The 18,587-nt window shown below is 46.0% G+C and overlaps 1 protein-coding gene across 2 annotated transcripts in view; it reads left to right on the top strand.

The window, feature by feature from the left end:
* The first annotated feature begins 5,066 nt into the window (after nucleotides 1–5,066).
* Nucleotides 5,067–18,587, top strand: part of TMEM260 (transmembrane protein 260) — a 35,008-nt gene continuing 21,487 nt past the window's right edge. For both annotated transcript variants that reach the window (XR_012622875.1, XM_074821052.1), the window contains exons 1-3: nucleotides 5,067–5,270; nucleotides 10,753–10,784; nucleotides 11,522–11,673. Coding sequence is in view for 1 of the 2 variants with exons in the window: in XM_074821052.1 (XP_074677153.1) it covers nucleotides 5,117–5,270; nucleotides 10,753–10,784; nucleotides 11,522–11,673 (338 nt within the window). In the remaining variant the exon portion in view is untranslated. The remainder of the gene's footprint in view (nucleotides 5,271–10,752; nucleotides 10,785–11,521; nucleotides 11,674–18,587) is intronic.

Here is an 18,587-nt window from a genome sequence, read left to right as displayed (position 1 = left end):
TTAATTTTGGCCGTATATCAACACATCACAGTCCTGGACAGTAATCTCATCTCTGCAGAATAGCTTGGAGGAGAAAAGGTTCCTACTATAACCTCACCATAACGAGACTAATACAATGACTTTTTGGGAGAACACAGATTTTTGAATTGACTCTGGAGCTCCGTCAGTTTCCAACTAGATTAAAAGCCAACCTGTGGTAGCTTAACCACCAGTAGCAGCACTGGGGATTTTTGTTCAACACAAGAACACAACGAAGATATGGTAAAGCCAGGTAGGACGACACCAGTAAACCCAGGTAAGGAGAGTGATTATGGAGGGTGCAATTCTTGTCCTCCTTGACACTCATCTGACTTTGCTCAAATTCCCTGAGCACGACCCTCAGCTGATACAACGTGATCACAGCTTAATAAATAGGAATGAACATGAAAAATTCTTACCTAAATGAGTTAACCGATGATTTTTACTGAAACTCCGAACACAGATGAAGAAAGGAGAGTTTGAACCACTGAAGACCCCTGAAGCACCGTCTGCTGTTGCAGGTCTTCAGCTACATGCTGTGTTTGGGCATTTCTTGGGCCAGGCTGTGAGTCTGGCCACCAAGGCCCAAGATGGCAATTGACGTCCTACACCTGTAAATAAAAGAAGGATGAAAAGCATTTAATTGTGTTTTGAGGTGCTAAAAGGTGTTCCCTTCTTGCAAATAGTAATCACAGAGTAATTCAGCAGTCGGGGATGAAGGGAATGGGGCCCTCATGTGGTGCATCAGCCACACTCATGAGAAGATGGTCCCTAACGTGCTTGTGGAGTCACTGTGCAGATCAGACACCAGACCTGAGTCTGCCAGCAAGGCATGCGGATAAATAAATAATATTAGTTTAAGGAAATCAGGTGTGAAAACATAGAGCTTATTGTCAGAGTTCTGAGAAAACCAGCTGAGACAAATGGGATCTGTGACCACTCAGTGCATCAGAAAATCAGCTGGAAGGCCACTAAGACCAGTGGAGGCAAGCACTGGTGTTCTGCAAGACAATAAAGCCTGTCTTACAAAGTTGAAAAACCGTGAGAAACAAGATCTGCACAGGGAAATTAGTTCAGTCTTTTTATTTGGGGAAGAAAATGAAACTGACTTTTGAAGTAAGCAACGAGCTGTCCTGTGAGTGGTGGAACCAAGTCTGTTTTCCCATGGATCTGAGCCCCCACAATCTCCCAGCCCTCCAACCACAACCAGCCCTGGGTCCCCTTCCCCACCGCAGACGACAGTGGATTGCCTGGCCAGCAGCCCCAGTTACAGCCACGTTCCTCCTTCCTTCCACCCCACACACCAGTTTGGGTTTGTCACCTCTGCCCAGCTTTGCATGAAATGGCCGTGACCATAATAACAATAATAAATAAAGGTCTCATCTGGGAGACCTTTACCTTTTTTCTGAATTTTGATGGGTTCACAAGGCACTGAGGGTATCACAGCTGAGGTACAGTGCCATTGCATGAAGCTCGGTCCCTGAGGTGGCCAGGGCGAGTACAAGAAGCCACCTCTGTGGCGCATCCTGCTTCAGGTGACCAGCCACATCCAAACCTGTCCTTGGTGGCCCATCCCATCCCAGGCCAAGCCCACAGCCCGGCTGGGTGCAGCCAGAGGCCACAGTGAACACATACACTTGCAGGATGGGGCAGTGAGAGGGTGCTCACTGGACCAAGTGTGCTTTTATTCCACTTTATTCCACTTGGAAGTTCCCTCTGCACCATGTTTAGCTACTGCAGTCATGTTGCTGTAAATGTGAGATACGAGCCTGGCTTTCCCCCCCACAAAAAAAGCCAAGGAGTCATAAAACGCAGCACATTCAAGCCACTTAAGAATAAATAAAAGTAGCATAATCTTCCTTTTCGTGCTTTGCAGGCAGGCATATCTCATCAGTGGTAACACTGCCAAACTTCTTGTTTAAATATAGAAGCCTTGCTTATTTGTATTGTTAATGGTCCCCATGAGGACCTGCTTTCCTTACACAGGGATATTGTTTACGATGAAGACCGGGCTGGCTACTTTACCATTAAAATTCTGCACCAGCCCAGTGATGACAATATTGAAGCTTTGCTAAATGTGTATACACATAAGTTCATTAAATGGATGCTGACTGTTGTTACACAAGTACAGCAGTTGAGTGCTTTCTGTATTAACCTTATCACCTGATGGGCAAAAGAAAAGGTTTAACTAAAGCTTAGGACTAATTGAACGGTATTTCAGTATTTTCTTATGTAAAACTGGTTCTGGTCTATTGTTTTTATTTATTTGCAATAACTGTGCTCATTCAAGTTTGTAATGACACTGCCATGGGTGAACAGAATTTGCTTTAAGTATTATTCTCCCTTTTCCTATCTCCTGCCTTCTCTAAACTGTGTCTCCCAGGAGAAAATCTGCAATAGAGCCTGGTAGAAAGACAACTCTCTAAGTACACAGTCGTTTTGGGGAGATATGTTCTCAAGTTGTGTTTTTAAAATTACTTTAGAAGTTCCTGTTTATTTTCTTTGCCTGCCTTGGGTATTTCCTGTCGGGCTGAGCGCAGAGCATGGAGCTGGAGGAGATAGGAGAGAATAAGCTTCCTGTTGAAAGGTGGGAGGCATCTCACCATCAAGACACTGCACAAACCATGAGCACTTTCTTTGCTCAGTTGCCACTAGAGTATGCTCTCGTGCTACAAGTTCCAGAGATTTTTTTTTTTTAAATAAATCAATATGTGTGGCACAAGGCCATCTTTCAAATGCTTTCCACTTGCCCTAGTGTGGGTTTTCTTCTAAGCAATACTTTTTTTTTTATTGCTGTTGAGCTCATCCTCAAGGCTTTGAGAAAGCCCGGAGGGTCACTGTGCGTTGCTCTGCAGTGAGGTGAATCTAACTTGGGTTTGGACAGTTGTCCAAACTCTCAACTTCCAGAGCATGAATGAAAACAGTCAAAAAATATCTGCCTGGCTCTGTCAAAACCAAAAAACCAAGGTCTGCATGTCCTTCTTGTCTTGGTCAGACCCCTGGGTCATGCCTGGAGAAGAAGGGGGAGTCAGATCTCCTGAATTAATAGATTTCTGCTTACAGAAGAAAAATGTAAATGCACTCTCCAGAGCGTTTGTGCCGACATAAAGTGTGTCTGTAATCCTGGCCTTTGAAACGGGGGTAGTTATTCAATAAGATAAAGGCTGTTGTGAGCCTGCCCTACCATATTACAGCAAAGTACTTTGTCACTGGCACCCTAAAAGTTCCAGTTTCTGCATGACAAAGATATAAAACAACTTGCAGGACAATTAAAGAATAGTTTGTCCTTACCATATTATTACCAGCCATTCTTTCACATTTTGATATTCGCCTTTAAATTGCTACCTCCCCCATCAATATAATTGTAATCAGTCATGGTTAACATTTGTCTTTGGATGCCTTTTCCAAGTTAAATACAAAGAAAGAAAAATACCGCAAAGAAAAAAGCCACGCTTTGGATAAAGAGCCTCGCCACCAGCCTGCTTTCACACACAGACTGCGCACTTTGCTGCTAAAATTACATTTTAGCAGCCCCAATGGGTGCAGGAACAATGACCCCTCTCATTACCATAGTGACAATGGCTGGCGGAGGATTGCAACATATCTTTTTCCTCTCCCCAATGAACCTCAGCCAATAACGGCAGAAACCTGCCAACAAGTTGAGTATATTGAAGCTCACTTGGTCACCACAGAGCCAAGCGGTTGCCTCTGGATGGAAGGCAGCCACGTGGGCCCAGCCGTTATTCAGCCGGCGTTTATACCCTCAAATACCAGTTCCTTCAAGCAACCCAATTAACTTCTGAGCGGGTCGCAACTTCAGCTTCTTTTGCCGTTTTTGTACATACCGGCTCAAGTGTGTAAAAAGACCTTCCCTAAATTCCCTTCTTAGTTTTGGCTTGTGCTCTTTCGGGGTTTTTGTGCCGGCTGTTTCGAAAGGGTCCTTCGGCACCAGCTTCTCCAGTCCCCAGAACATGACGTGTGGTTTTTCAGTCGTCTCAACACTTAATCCTGGTCTTTTTTTTTTTTTTTAATAAATGCAAACCTAATTTTCTAACATCTCCACTTAGATCTAATCCATAAGGCTGTTTATTATCCTAGTTACCCTCTTCTATACCTTTTTCATTTGTATTCAAAAGCCTCTCTTTAATCTGTCTCAATTCTCCAGGTATGGCCTCGCCGTTCTTCTGTGCAATCCCATAATGATTTCCATGGATGTGTTTTAGTCTTCTATCGATAGGTCTCAGGATGCTATTTGCCTTCCTTAACTACTCCCGCAGCGGGAATCGCTGCATTTAATATTCTATACGCTGACACCTTCAATCTTTCTCTTCACCAGCCTCTCGCGTAACCCTGTTCAGGGCATCAATCTTTATTTCTGTGTCCTGCCACGCTTGTACCGTGGGCCTCACACCCCACGCAGGCACCAGCTCCAGCAGCAGAAGAGGAGCCGCTCGCCTGGGCCTGTGGTGGCCGAGGGCGGGCAGGAGGTGCTGAGCCAGGCTGGGAGCGGGGTGTTTAAAATACATTTGAAAGTTGGTGTTTCAGGAGGCCTCGGGCCCGGCCCAGGCCCAGCCCGCGGCCCGTGGGCACCGGGGCACCCTCACCTGCCTCACGGCAAACTCCGCCGTGGCCCCTCCTCAGCGCGGCCGGCCCGGGACAGAGCCGCGGTCCCTCTCGGCCACGGGACACCCCGCGCCCCGGGAGGCCGCGGGGGCTGGGCCCGCTGAGGGGACGCCCCCGGGGCAGGCCGCGGCCCGGGCCCGGTCCCCCCCCGCCCGGCCGCGCCGCGGTGGTTCCGCCGCGCCCCCCGCCCCGCGCGGTGGTCCCGCCCTGGCTCCCGCAGGGGCGCGCTCCTCCGCCCCGCCCTCTCCGGCTGTACCAACTCCTCTCACCGCGGGGGGGAGGGGGGGTGGAGGAAATGAGGAGTGTGGAAGAGGGCGGGAGGCCGCGCTGAATCGCCCCACCGGGCCAGCGGCCCTATGGCTTCCTTATCCGAGTGCCGTTGCTAACGAGCGCTCCCGGGAAGCGGCCCCGGCGTGGGGGGGAGGGGGGAGGCGGGCGGGGCGGGGCCGCTCCCCCCGCGGGCCGGTGGAGTGGCATGGCCCGGCCGAACCCGGAAGGCGCGGGCGCGGCGGCCCACATGGGCACGGGGGCCGGGGCCGGGGCTGGCACCGGGGCCGGGGCGCTGGGCGCTGCCGTGGCGGCTCTCTACACGGCCACGCTGCCGCCAGCCCTGCCCGGCGGGGATGCGGGTAACGTACCCAGCGCCGCCAGCCCGCCCGTCAGCGGGGGAAGGGCGGCGGGACACACCGTGGGGCCGGGGCGTGGGGTCAGCCCACCGGGGAGGTGGCACCACAGGGACCCTCGGCCCGTAGGGGCTGGTGCATCGCGGTCACCCTTCGCGGGGCGGGGCTGAGCCCTTAGGGGCTGGTACATCGCAGTCACCCCATGGGGATGCTCATCCTATAGGGGCCGGTGCATCACTGTCACCCCATAGGGTTTCTTCCCCATAGGGGCTGGTGCCTTGCTGTCACCCCATAGGGTTGCTCTCACCCCATAAGGTTTCTCCCCCATAGGATCTAGTGTGTCCCTGTCACCCCATAGGGTTGCTGTCACCCCATAGGGTTTCTCCCCTGTAGGATCTAGTGTGTCCTTGTCACCCCCTAGGGTTGCTGACTCCATAGGGGCTGGTACATTGCTGTCACCTATAGGGTTGCTCACCCCATAAGTTTGCACCCCCCACACAGGCACCAGTGCATTGCAGTCACTCTGGGGTTCTCACCCCATTGGGGCTGGTGCATTTGAACCTCCCCATAGGGGCATTTCCCCTCCAGGCTGGTCCATCACAGACTCCCTATAGTGGAGTTCACGCCCCTCAGGGTCGGGACAGCACCATCCCCCCATGGGGTGCTCACCCCACTGAGCCTGGTGTCTCATGGTCGTGCCTCGGGGGTCTCATCCCCGTGGGGTCAGCACAGCAGGGTCACCCCTTGGGATGGAGCCCTCTGGTCACCCTACTTGACCTGATCCTCCCCCCCGCCCCGCCCCGCCCCACCCCGCCCCTTTTTGCTTTGCAGCAAATAGTTTTCCTCTATCTGAGCCTTTCGGGAAAGGATTTAGTCAGAGGCCCTGGGGATGGCCGGTGGCGTCAGAAGGCAGATGTGCTGTCCTGCCAGATGTGGGATCATCATAAAGGTCTTTTCCAACCTAAATGATTCTGTGATTGGGCTGTCGCTTCCTCTGGCCTGTGCGGCCGCAGCCAGTGCAGCAGTGAAATCTCTCTGCATCTACCTGTCTGAAAGTGCAACTTGCCAACAGTGACAAACGATCTGATGTTTTGGTTTTTTGTGCTGCTGATCCCACCAGATGGGACAAAATTCTCCTGTTTGGTCCTTCTGCGGTTTTGCAGGTTTAATCTGGTCTTGTTTAAAAACCCGCCTTCCTTCTGTAGCATGTGTGCAGCTGTGATTTGGGGATAGGAGGGCTTGTATTTTCTAGGGGATGCTTTGATTTCTTTTTGATGGAGTAGGTACCCAACATACTTTCTTTTGTATCCCAGAAGAGCGTTGAGTGTGTCTGTTTAACTGTGTGCCTCTTGGCCATTGCTGGTTTCGGATCCAAGCTGTGCATAAAATTCCTTATAAATAAATGGGCTTTTAACAGATGCATATATTTTACAGCTTCAGTATTGTGTGGAGAGAGAGAGATACATGTCTTAACTACAACTCTTTAAAATTTGCTGTTAGTTTTTGTTTGGAGTTACATGCAAAACAGTGCTATTCAGTAAAAGTGGGATGGTTTTGTCTAGCTGGGTTTAAGGCAGCATGTGGCCAGCGTAGCTCTTCACACACAAATGTAAAGTTGAGCAGTGATTCAAGTGAGGGTTATTTGATTTAAAGATAACAGGACAGAGCTGTGTTTTCATTACACCAAGCTCCTCCTGGTTAGTTGGCTCTCAGAGGTGCAACCTTGTGTTGTCCCATTTTCCCTGTTTCTGTGGTTGGATCAGAGGGACCCTGTTGTCAGAGCTGTATTAAAAGAATTTGATTTTAAATCCCTTCTCCATAGAGCTCACATCCCGCACTCTGGACAGGCCTGCAAGTGCATCCTTGCTAGGCTGGCCAGTGTGCGCCCTGATGGCTTTTGCTTCTGCTCCCAAGTTTGTAAAAGGGTTGGATTTGCTCCTTCTGGCTCTATCAGTTAATATGGGATGATCGATATATTTAGTTATCACCATTTTGTCTCTTAAAATACTCCCTGATAGGAAATGCGGGTCCGTGAACACACAGGGTGCCTGTGCTCTGAGCTGTTCGTGCTGTGCAAAGCCTTGAGAACCTGGTTTTTAACTGTACTTGAGCTTGGGTTTTGCCCCCAGGATGCAGATAACCATTAGCACCCTTTACAAAGTGGGAAGCGGGGTTCTCCTGAAGAGGTGATGCTGGGATTTGTTCCTTTCTTGGTGTGAATTATCCCAATAAATCCAGCGAGTGGCCAAGCAGCACAGGCATGGGTTCGCCTCACTTTTTGTGGGTTATTGTTATTTTATCCCATTTTGGAGGCAGGAGGGGGATTGCTCTTTCCCTAATTTCTGAAGGCATGCTGGTTCTTCCTAGCACAGCTGCTGTGTGTGTAGAAATGCACGTATATATGTGTAGTGTGCATCACTCCTCTGCTAATAACTTTTGTCAGAGGTACCAAGGACACTAACTAGGTGTGTGCTGCAAACAGGGCTGCAGCAGAGAGATGCCCCAGGAGTGGCCAGACTTGGGGCTGGATGCTTTAACAGGCTTCCAGCAACCTACGTTAGAGGGAATAATATTAGAGGAAGCCTCTTGGCATGGTGTCCCTCAGCTAGCCCATGACCTCGCTCCCCGTGTCCCCTTATTTTTTTTTTTTTTTTTTTTTTGCATTTTCTTCTAAATCTGCTGCCCGAGTTGCATGAGTTTACTGGAGCTGAGCAGAGATGGGCTCGTTCCTGCTGTCCTCTCGTGCCTGTCCCAGCCAGCAGCCACCCCAGCATGTTGTGTTAAGGCTTTTTGGGTTATTCCCCTGGTTTCTCATGGCCTGAGCGGCCCGTGGGATGCTTCAGTGGTGCTGCCTGGCCCGAGTCCCCAGGAAGGTCTCTGCACGGCCCCGCTCAAGGTGATTAACTTGCCCGTGCCTGAGCACGGAGCTCAAACTTGTGCCATGAAAAGCACTGAGGCTACTTGTGTGAGTAAAGAGCTGCTTAAGGATTTGCTGTATCTGCTTTCAGGCAGGGAGCCTATTATTTTATTTTATTTTTGTTAAGCTATCTGTATATTTTTAATTGTTCCTGAAGTTTTCAGTAATCCAAAAATGTAAAAGGCAATAGATATTTTCATTGGCAGCTTTCTCATGTTACTTAGTGTTATAATAAAGAAATGAGAGAATGAATTCTAATTCGGAAACATCCACAGATGTTAAAATAGCTTAAAAAGGGATCAAATAAACTCAAGCTAAGAAAAAAAAATCCCAAACCTTTTCTCTGATGTTTCAGACATCAGCTCCCAACCTTGCTGGGGATAAATCAATTTTCAGGCAGCGTTGGGCCCATTGCCTGAACACCTTTATTGGGGAATCAAGCAGATGGTCAGAAACATACTTACACCAAGATTATGCAGGAATAAACTCTTCAATTTGAGCCAGCATCTGAAGATGCTGCAGGTCTTTTTCTGTCACGAGAAATATATTTAAATCGAGTTTGTGGATGCTGTAGTCTTCCTCTGTGCGTTTTGCTATTTAATAATAGTGCTCTGCACTTACATAGCCCATATCTTCACTTATATAGCCCGTAGAGGCTGTAAGTGATGCCCAGGTACATGGGTCAGAGATGGAGAATTAACCTTACCTGAAGTGTTAGGTGTTACGCATGCCTTTTGGTTTTCCCAGTGGAATTCAACAGGCCTGCAGCCTGGGAGCTTATTTTTGCAGTTTTTCTTTTTTTTCCCCTTAATTCTTATGAGGCAAAGTTGTGCTGTTGGCTTTCAAAGCTTGGCAACGACATCCACCAGTATTTTTATTTTTATTCTTTTTTGCAGGTTTCTGGTTGGTTTGTGTCTGTATTGCTTTGGGGTTATTCTTGCCTACAATATCACAGCAACATGCATGAACTTAAGATTAACCTTTAGCCATTTTAGATGCACATATTGGTGTATCCCAGAAGGACTTTAATGAAGGTGAAGCCATGCTTGGCTCAGGAGCATCATCCCTGCGATGCGATGGGCATCCACCGTTAGCCGCTGAGCAGAGCAGCACATGCCAGCACGCTGGGGTACCCCTGTGATGCTGAATTTAGGGTTTTCTTTATTAGCATCATCTTTTGCTCTGCGCAGGGGGATCAATTGCTTCCCGGCCTCACCATACCCTGGAAACATCAGAGCTGCTGAACACTAAAGGGCTCAGCTTGGGATGGACGGTTTTCCCATAGCATCCGCTTTTTCGGGGCCGTCTCGCAATAGGTTGAAACTTTCCTAAAATAGAGTAGCAATAAAAATAGCCGGCATTTGCAAGCGTAGTAAAATCCACATCTGAGAGGCTTTTGTGCAGAAAGCTGCAGGGCTGTCCCCTGGGCATCGCGCAGGGTGATAGCTGTAATTTTATGACAGTTGCCAACAGCTATAGTGAGTTGACTTGAATCTTCCTTTTAAAATATATTGTTTACTGTAATGTCAAGATTCAAAGGTGCTATTTGTACAATCCTCCTACTTTGCGTTGGAGGGTAAGGACGTAATAATGTGCAGAAATTTAAAATATTGTTAATTTAGCATTTAAAGCCAACAGCACTGTTCATTTTGTGTCTTTACCATCTAATGACGGGACAAAGCTGCCACCACCTTGGCACTTGCAAAAAACTAGCAGGATCAGTAAGACCAAGCTCTGCAAAATCAGATCACAAAATTTGAGGGAAAGAAGGAAAACCAGCCGTAATTTTTAATTTTGTCACCCCTTGGTTCGTCCCTGAATGTGCCTAATGAATATATTTAATATATGCCGTTCAGGAGCGTTGCAGAATGCTTCAGTGTCAAGTGCTCTAAAAATGCCAAGTATTTTTAACTATTATGCTAACGTGGATTTTTTTTGTGGCAGCTATTTGTCCTGGCGTAAAATACAAATGAAATGCAAAATCTAAGTGGTGTTTCTAATGGGAATGGCTGCTGGATGCAGCATCCGCTGACAGGTAAAAGAGTTACTTGTGAAGCAGATGCTGCAAGAATTGCATCAAGGGAGAGAGCAGCATTCCCAAATACATGGATGCAGATTTCCACGATCAGTGATTATATTTTCCCGCTTTAAAACTATAAAGCTGTGGGAGTTTTTTAATGAGAAACAGCCAGGTTGTTTAAGAGACAATGCAGCTTAAGTGTTGCAAACTAGTGCTTGAAAGTTATTGAGTCAATTGGTTTTAAATTAAAAATACACCCGCACAAATGTCTGCATCTTGAATATCTTGGACCATTCTTTACCCGAGCCTACCTATACTTTCACTTATCTGTTCATAAAAGTCTCACGAAAACATACAAAAGATATTTTGTGCAATGACATCAGAGGGAGAAAATATTCTTAGAAAATTTCATGCTGTTAAATCTCTACAGATTTACAGTTTTATCCAGTCAAATTAATGCAAAACCCCAATGCAAGCATTTGGATTTTGAAAACTTTGGAGGAGTGTCATTTCCTAATAGTAATTATTGGTTTTACATTATTTTTTCACAGGGGAGCTGATCACAGCCGCATATGAGCTTGGAGTAAGTATTAGTTTTATTGTTTAATCAATGCTCTCATTAACAGTTTTAGGAATTAAGGAAGTTTAATTAAGCATGGAGTAAAGTAGATTAATTTATTTTCAAACCACAGTTTTTACTAACTTATAAGTACAGCACGCGACAATTTACTTCAAGTTTTAAATCCAATTAAACTAAATTATAAAGCAAAGGCTTTACTGTATATACAGTAGCTGGCTTATTATCAACCCAAATTTTGTATAAGCTGGGGAGAATAAAATAAATCGGGTTAACAATTTTAATAAGTTTTATTATTTAATAAAGTTTATTATGGTGCATGATCCCTTTAGGCAAGACCTTAGGACTGTCAGCGCGGTGGTAATCCGATAGCAGTGTGGTCTTTCAACTTGCTAACCAATAAAATAGTTGAGAAGCTGCTTTTTTAAAAAAAAAAAAAAAAAAAAAACAACAGCCTTTTGAATGACCCTAATATACTGTGAACCCAAACAAGGAGCCCTTTAAGGCACGCTAATGAAACGTGGCACCTCCTTTTCTCGCCGCCTCATTATTATGGGCGAGGCGTGGAGCCAAATCCACTACGGAAAAATATTTGCGGAGTTAAAATTGGTATGAAAGGATGGGTCGGGGAGAGGCACCACTTGGAGATCCCCCGGCTCCTGCTGCCGGACCCCGGCGTGCCGTTCTCCTTTTGATTTCATAGAATTTCACCCTTTTTCAACCCCGTATCGATCTGTCCGTAGGTCGCCCACCCTCCTGGCTACCCCCTGTTCACGCTGCTGGCCAAACTGGCGACGGGGCTGCTGCCCGTCGGCTCCCCCGCCTACCGAGTCAATCTCCTCTGTGGCTTGTTGGGAGCAGCTGCCGCCTCTTTGCTTTTTTACACAGTTTTCAGGTAAAGTCATTTTTCTCATTGGCGTGATGCTGGCAGGGTGCTTCCCCGTCGGCTCGGGATGTTTCCAGAGGCTCCCTCTGTTCCCCTCTGGCCTTCGGACTAGCGTTTCCCCCCCTCCCTTTCCAGCTGTAATTAGTTCTGATTAACCTAACAGCAGTTTAATCTGAATTTGACCTTCTTTCCTGCACAAAAGGTCCCTCTTTTTTTTTTTTTTTCTTTCTGTTAAATAATAATAATAGTAATAATAAAAAGTGCGCCCTTTCCCTTACACAGACGTGACAGGTTGTTCAGGCTCATTATCACAAATCACCGCTCGGTTTAACTAACCAGAACTAATGAAGTTTGTCGTTCTCGAAAGATGCAGATGGTCTGTTTAAATTAACAGGATGAGCTTCACCTATTGGGAAACCGTGAACTTGGTTTAATTGCAGCTCCCGGCGGAGGCGGATGGGCAGTTGCCTGCCGGTGGTACCCAAGGACCAGGGCGAGCATCGGTGCCTTCCGCAGACATAGGTGCTGCCGTCTGCGGCAGGGGGGACCCGCCAGAGCCTGTCCGTTTTCTCCAGACCTCTAACCTTGGGAGAAAAGGGAACAATCGGGATGAGCACGTGGTTGGGGGGTTTGTTAACCCCGCTCGTCTTTGATGTGCAAGTTCTGGCTGCTCTTAACCTCAGCCTGACCCATATTTGAGAGGATTATCGCAACCCGTACAAACAATTTCTGATGTTCTTTTGCAGGGAAAATAGGGCACGTTTTGAGGCTGCAAACAGTGAAATCTGAAATGATATTGGGGCGCTTTGGGATGAGACGGGGCGCTTCCTTACCGAGATTATTTTGACAAAAGCTCTTTTCTCCCACCAGTTTCCAGAGTCGCCTTGCCCCTCTGGGAAACCTTCCCAGAGAGCGAGAGCAACGAGAAATAAAAGCAGGAATAAATGGGGGGGTGGGGGGGTGGGGAGCAGATCCTGCACAGCCTGAGAGCCCCGAGCTCACTTAAACTTCGGTCCACGGGGTCCGTCTGTCCGGGTGCATCTTCCTCTGCTAAAGAGGAGCTGCTTTTTGCTCACCCCCTTTCACGTAGCAGTGCATCAGCTCCAAAGCACACATACTGGAATTGCTAAAGTAATTCCTAAATGTTTCTATAAGTATTTGAAGTGATCGCTTTTACTGTTGGGTAATACATGTAATTAAGTCAGCGTTATTTAATTTAATATCCCGTATTTTACAGCGTATTTGGGGAGCTGGAAGTGGCACTGCCCTCCCATGCGCAGTGCCAGGCGCAGTGTCAGAGCACAACTCATTTTGATTATATTAAAAACTCCTGCAAGGAGTTGCTAAAGGTTTTGAATATTGGGTTCTGATTTTTTTTTAATTATGGTTATTCCTGTTATTATAGTTACTGTGAAGATCTGCCCTGCTTGTTAGGTTTTTTCCAACGTGACAGTGCCTTATGTGCCCATTTTCTGCATATGAAATGATATGATTGTCGCTTTAGAGAAATAAGAATAAAAGAGAGAAATTACAAGCTAAATTTAGGAATTATTTTTACACTTCTAGAGGTTTAATTTTTATTGTTGTCGTTGTTTAATTGGATTTGGAAGATGTTGCTTCTGTCAAATTCAAAACTTGCGCAAAAGAACAAAAAACCTGGAACTGAGAGGTGATAGAAACTATTAGGATTTACAGAAAATTATTTCGTAGGTACAAGGCACTGACAGGATCAATTATTCAGCCTAGCAGCAATCTGTTTTTCTTTTTTTTTAAAATTAATTGTAACGTATTGTGGGTCAGTTTTATTTCCAAATTACAATGTTATATCTTTCCTTTTAAGCACCTTAAAATTGATTTATTTTTTACGGCATTCATTTAGGGGAAAAAAGTTTTTGTTTCTATTGCCATCTACTTTTAAAAAAAAAGAAAAAGAAAGTGTTTACTGTCACCGTCTGAGTGAAAGCCATAACTATCTGAAGGGGACGTGTTTTGGTTTTAACCGGGCTTGTCCATACTCACAAAGGATCTAAACGGGTCTATCAAATCCGCTCGCATTTTTGTGTTTTAATTACAATTTAGCTGATGGGGTGACCCCCGCGAGGTACCAGAGGAAAAATAAGCACCTGCTCCTCTTGCCGCATGAAATGTGGATGTTAATATGAAAATATGTAGATGTTAGGAATACAAATAATTGATGAAGTACACATCCTTCGGGAGCAACACGGTTCAAGTGGCAAATCTCTCTCCTCAAACAATAGCCACCCTTCAGCGGGGAGGAAGCCATCTCTATGGTAATGGGGCTGATGCTGCCCTATTGATCGAGTGGAAGAAGACATTACACAATGTCAGTTGGGTTGTTACAATTTCATTTGTCGTCTGACCTGAACTTAACCTCTAAAACCTTTCTTTTCTCCCCACCAGCCAGGCAGGGCTGCTGTTTACCCTCGCGGGGTTTTTCTGTGCCTCCCAACATCCCCGTACAGTAAATCTCTCCCTTTTTTTCCCATTGACTCTTTTTTGTTTAAGAGGCGTTTCCTGAGTTTATTCCTTGGCAGGTCAGGACAATTTCTTTTACTGCTTAAGGAAAGAGTCGCGGTTCCCTCCGTAGCTGGCTGGTGTTTGGGATGTTCCGGCGCGTGCGGGATTAGGATGGAATTTATTCCTTAAACAGATTTCTCCTCTGCCAGGTGATGGCTGGTGGGATGCTCTGCGCAGATACTGCCAGGGTCGATAGGAAGCAACCCCGACATCTTGTTTGTTTATAGATTGCATTATATTATATCATTCATTTCATTCTATTATTATTTTTTTTTAAGCCTGGATTCTGCTTCTTAAAACAAAGTTATGTCGAACCGCATTGATGCAAATAGCCCTTTTGTCAGTAATCCAGACTATCACTGAACGAGTGGTTTACTCCTTTGAATTAGTTCTCAAATACGTTTTTTTTTCCCCCTCTGCACAATCTTAATAAATTGCTTGTAATTATCGTAAAATGGCATTTACAGAGAGTTTTCTCAGACTGCTTGTAACTGAGGCAAATAATTCATCTTTGCTTTGAGAGAAGGGGGAGCTGCTTTATGTTTTTAGGACGCAGCAAGTGCGGCTATAGGATTGTTCCTTTAAACAACTATTTATTTGTTTTACTGTGGGAGGCAAAGCATAGCAAGTTTACAAAGTAAACCAATTATCTTCTTATAATATGATTGCCAAAGTGTCATTTTCTGCACAGATGATGCATTCTTTGCATTCTCTGTTGCGAAGAGAAATGGGATGCTTTCCCCTGCTTTAAGTGCATTTTTTTTTGCAGTATATACCTTTCATAGTTTGGCTGTTTTGCTGTATCTAATTGTAAAAAGCTAATTTATTGCAGTAGCAGAGTAGAAGGTGTCATTGCCCAAGTACTTCTAGTAAGTTTTTGCCAGCTTTATTCTGGCTGAGTTGCACACGAGTTTTTGAAAAGGGGGAAAATGTGGTATTAAATTAAGCAGTTCGTGTCTCTTCGGTTTGCTGTTCTGGGTATAATGTTAAGTTCTGGACTAATATATATGTATTTTTTTATATATATATTCCTTGCCCCTCAGACCTTCCAAGCAACACAACCTCCAACTGTCAACAAAAAGGAGTGTTAGGCATGTTTTATTATGGAATCATCAAAATTATTTGATCATTCTGAAATCATAAAAATGTTTTGGAAATGGCACTTGATGATCCTGATGGCTTGGAGGTTTCCTGCTCCAGTGATAGGTGTCCTGGAGCTCTTGTGGGAAGGTCTGTGAGATGGACCAGGCGTGTTGGAGCACCAGGAGGATGGGTCACCTTCGTGGTCCTCACCAGAGGGACCTCATGGCTGATGCTCTCTTAAAACTAACTGGTGCTGGGAAAAGTTGTCTGCTGCCTGCGATGAGTGGGGAAATACTCTGTGCCCCTCAGGTAGGTGGGTCTGTTGAAGCAGGAGTCATCTCCATACAGTTTGACTCCTTTTTTTGGGTGCATGGTTTGGGGAAGATGGAGGGATGAGAGAGGAGCACTTCCGCCTGGCGTGCTGGTGCCTCCTCAACCATCATGGGAAATCAAAATACTGGGCTTCAGGGAAGGTGGAATCTCCTTACAGGCCGTATTTGGATTTTTCCAGATTACAGATTATCGTAGATTATCACTGTAGCACAGCACCAAGATCTTGGCTGTTTCAAAAGCAGCTATGCTTAGTAACAAGTAGCTACGAAGTTTAGGAGGGAGAGAAGAAAGGAAGGTACTCAAGCATTAATTTGCTTTTAGAAGAATATCTACCGTGACCTCTGGCTAATTGATCATATATATATATTTTTTTTTCCCACTTGTCCCCATAATAAACCAGCACTGAGTTCAGTCTGTTTGAAGACATTACCAAATCTGTTCATTTGCATTTTGCTCTAAAGTAGGCACATTAGGCTGCAATAGCTCTGCTTCGTTTTGAAGAGGGGGGAAAAAAAGCAGGGCAAAAAACTCTCTTCTTTTTTTTTTTTTTCTAAAAGACTGAAGAGTCTTTTCTGACAGCTAGTCAGAGTTAGAATTAGTTCAAGGAAATGTTAATAATGCACTGCCTGGCTTAATCCCTTTGATATCACCAGGTATCCTCCTGTTCATGGGTTAATTGCTTTAAAAGCGGAGGCAATATTCTGAGCGGTGGGCCGCTTCACCTTTTCACAGCTGTTACCATTGAGTGACAACTAAATCCCATGTGTAAGATGAGGAAGAGCTCAATCTCCAATTGGGAGAAAATTTATGTAAACCGCAATCCCTTCAGAATGTGCGGAAGTCACAGACTTTCTTGATTTACTCTGCTTTTCCCAGAAAGCTCCATTGTTCCCTTCCCTAAGTCCCATCAACCCTTTGTAGCAGAATATCACAGCGGCGGCAGATAGCTTGAAATATATAAATGCTATCATAGCTCTGATTAATAGCGGCGCTTATGAGTCAAGTCTGATAACGGAGCAGCTCTCCACTCAATTTCAGATACCGCTAATGGAATCTGTCTCCTGCAATTGTAATGTGAGAAGGGCTAATTTGCCATGGAGCTTGGAGCTGTCACCAGCCGGGGATTGGGGGGTCAGATGGGAGCTGCCAGGTTTTTGCCCTGCAGCTTGTATCTCTCGCTTTGAATAGCGCAGCCCCCTGCCTGCCAGGGAGCTGATAGGCCGCCGGGGGGTTTATGCCACTCCGTACAATAGCGAAGGGCTGCATGGGCTGACTTGGTAATTGTGAAGCCAGCTCATTTTTATTTTATTTTATATTTTATTCTCTTTTTTTTTTCCCCCCCTTTTTTTTTTTTTTTCTGCGGCTGCATAATTTCTAATAAGGGGTTTTAACAAATGTCAGATTAGGAAAAGTTTCTGCAATTACAAAAAAAAAAAAAAAAAACTTATAAAACATTTAAATAGCTAAAGTCGGTTCCTACCAAGGGTTGGGGTTTTTTGGCTGCTGGAAGTAGGCACCAGTTATTACAGGAGCTCAGGATAAAGGCGTACCTATTTTATAAGGATTGTGAATCAAATAATAGGTCTAACTAATATACCCTTTCTGCTTGCAAAGACACTGTGAGAGAAGTTTTCTTTTTTTTTTAATGGCTGGAAGCACAGTTCTTACAACTCACTCCTGAGAAAGGTGTGAGTGTGGGGTGATATTATTAAAGCAGCGCTGCTGTATATGCATTTTATCAATCTGTTGTGAGTTGTTCCACTCGTTGAACTGCCCTGGAATAGCTTGGCATGGAGGCATTGAATTTAATTACCAAACTTTCTTGGGAAAGGGCTGCTGCAGGCAGGTTCTGCTCCAGCATGGTGGAGGGCATCCAGGAGCGTGCAAGGTTTGAGGTCGGGAAGTCCCATTCCTCACTCCCATGCCGAGCCCTTGTGGGGGGCTCTTCCCATCCCCAGTGTCCAGACCCACCAAGGTCCCCGCCACCGTCCCGGGGCACCTCGCCGCAGGGACAGCTTGATCCTCCCAGAAAGAGGAGCCAAAGTGGCATGGCCCCAGGACACAAGGGGTGGCATGCAAGACACCTCGTGCATGTGCTGGTAACATTCACTGGCCCATATCTACCATGGGTCAGGCAGAGACTTAATATTATTCTATAGATGTGATGTCCTTACTGGACACATCCAGCCCAGGAGGATGTATGCAACAGGGTGCAAGGACCAGCTCCCCTTAGCCAAAATCCTCACTAGTTCAGTGTCCAAGCTGGGGCATCCCCTTTTCAACTTGTGGTGTTTCAAAAAAAGGAGTTTAAAAAAGGGTCAAGTGGTGGCAGTCCCTAGCTGGCTGTGAGGGTGCATCGAGCAGAAGTTCAATGCATGTGGTGGGTGGTGAGGATGCTGCCTGCTCACCCCCACCCCAAGACATCATGGGTCCGCGGGAACGCTGAGGTCGTGTGATGCTGAAAGCCATTTGATACAAAGGACAGCAGTCAGTTATAACCAAAGTGCCCCTTTTGTTGGGTTTTTTTATGGTGGTCCTGCCCATTTGCTTGGGTTCTATTCTCTCCGTCTGGCCATGAAGACTCAACCAGGACAGGCGAGCTAAGCTGTGCTCTCCTACCTCCTCCTCCAGTGCCGGGAGCGGAGGCTGCGGGCAAGGCTTAAGTGGCTATTCAGCTCCAGGTCCTTGAGGAAGAATAAAATCTGGTTTGCTATTCCCTGTAGTACCTGCGCTGGCTCTTCAGCATTGAGAGCAAGAGAAACCGCCTTTTGTCCATTGAGTGTTTGTGACTAAGAGGCAGACAAACCCAGAGGGATTGGGGGTTTTGGGGATAATTATTATGACTTAGGTCCTAAACTCATGTTTGGATTTTTATTTGTGTTTTATTTTTAAATAGTTTTTCAGCATCAATGCACAAACACACTTAAAATTTATCTGTGGAAAGCTTGGTTGTTGTGTTGTCTAAGTCC

This window comes from Strix aluco, chromosome 4 (genome assembly GCF_031877795.1).
Source record: "Strix aluco isolate bStrAlu1 chromosome 4, bStrAlu1.hap1, whole genome shotgun sequence".
Classification (NCBI taxonomy): Eukaryota; Metazoa; Chordata; class Aves; order Strigiformes; family Strigidae; genus Strix; species Strix aluco.
Note: the sequence above shows the minus strand (reverse complement) of the source record. Positions and strands in the feature narration are given on the sequence as shown.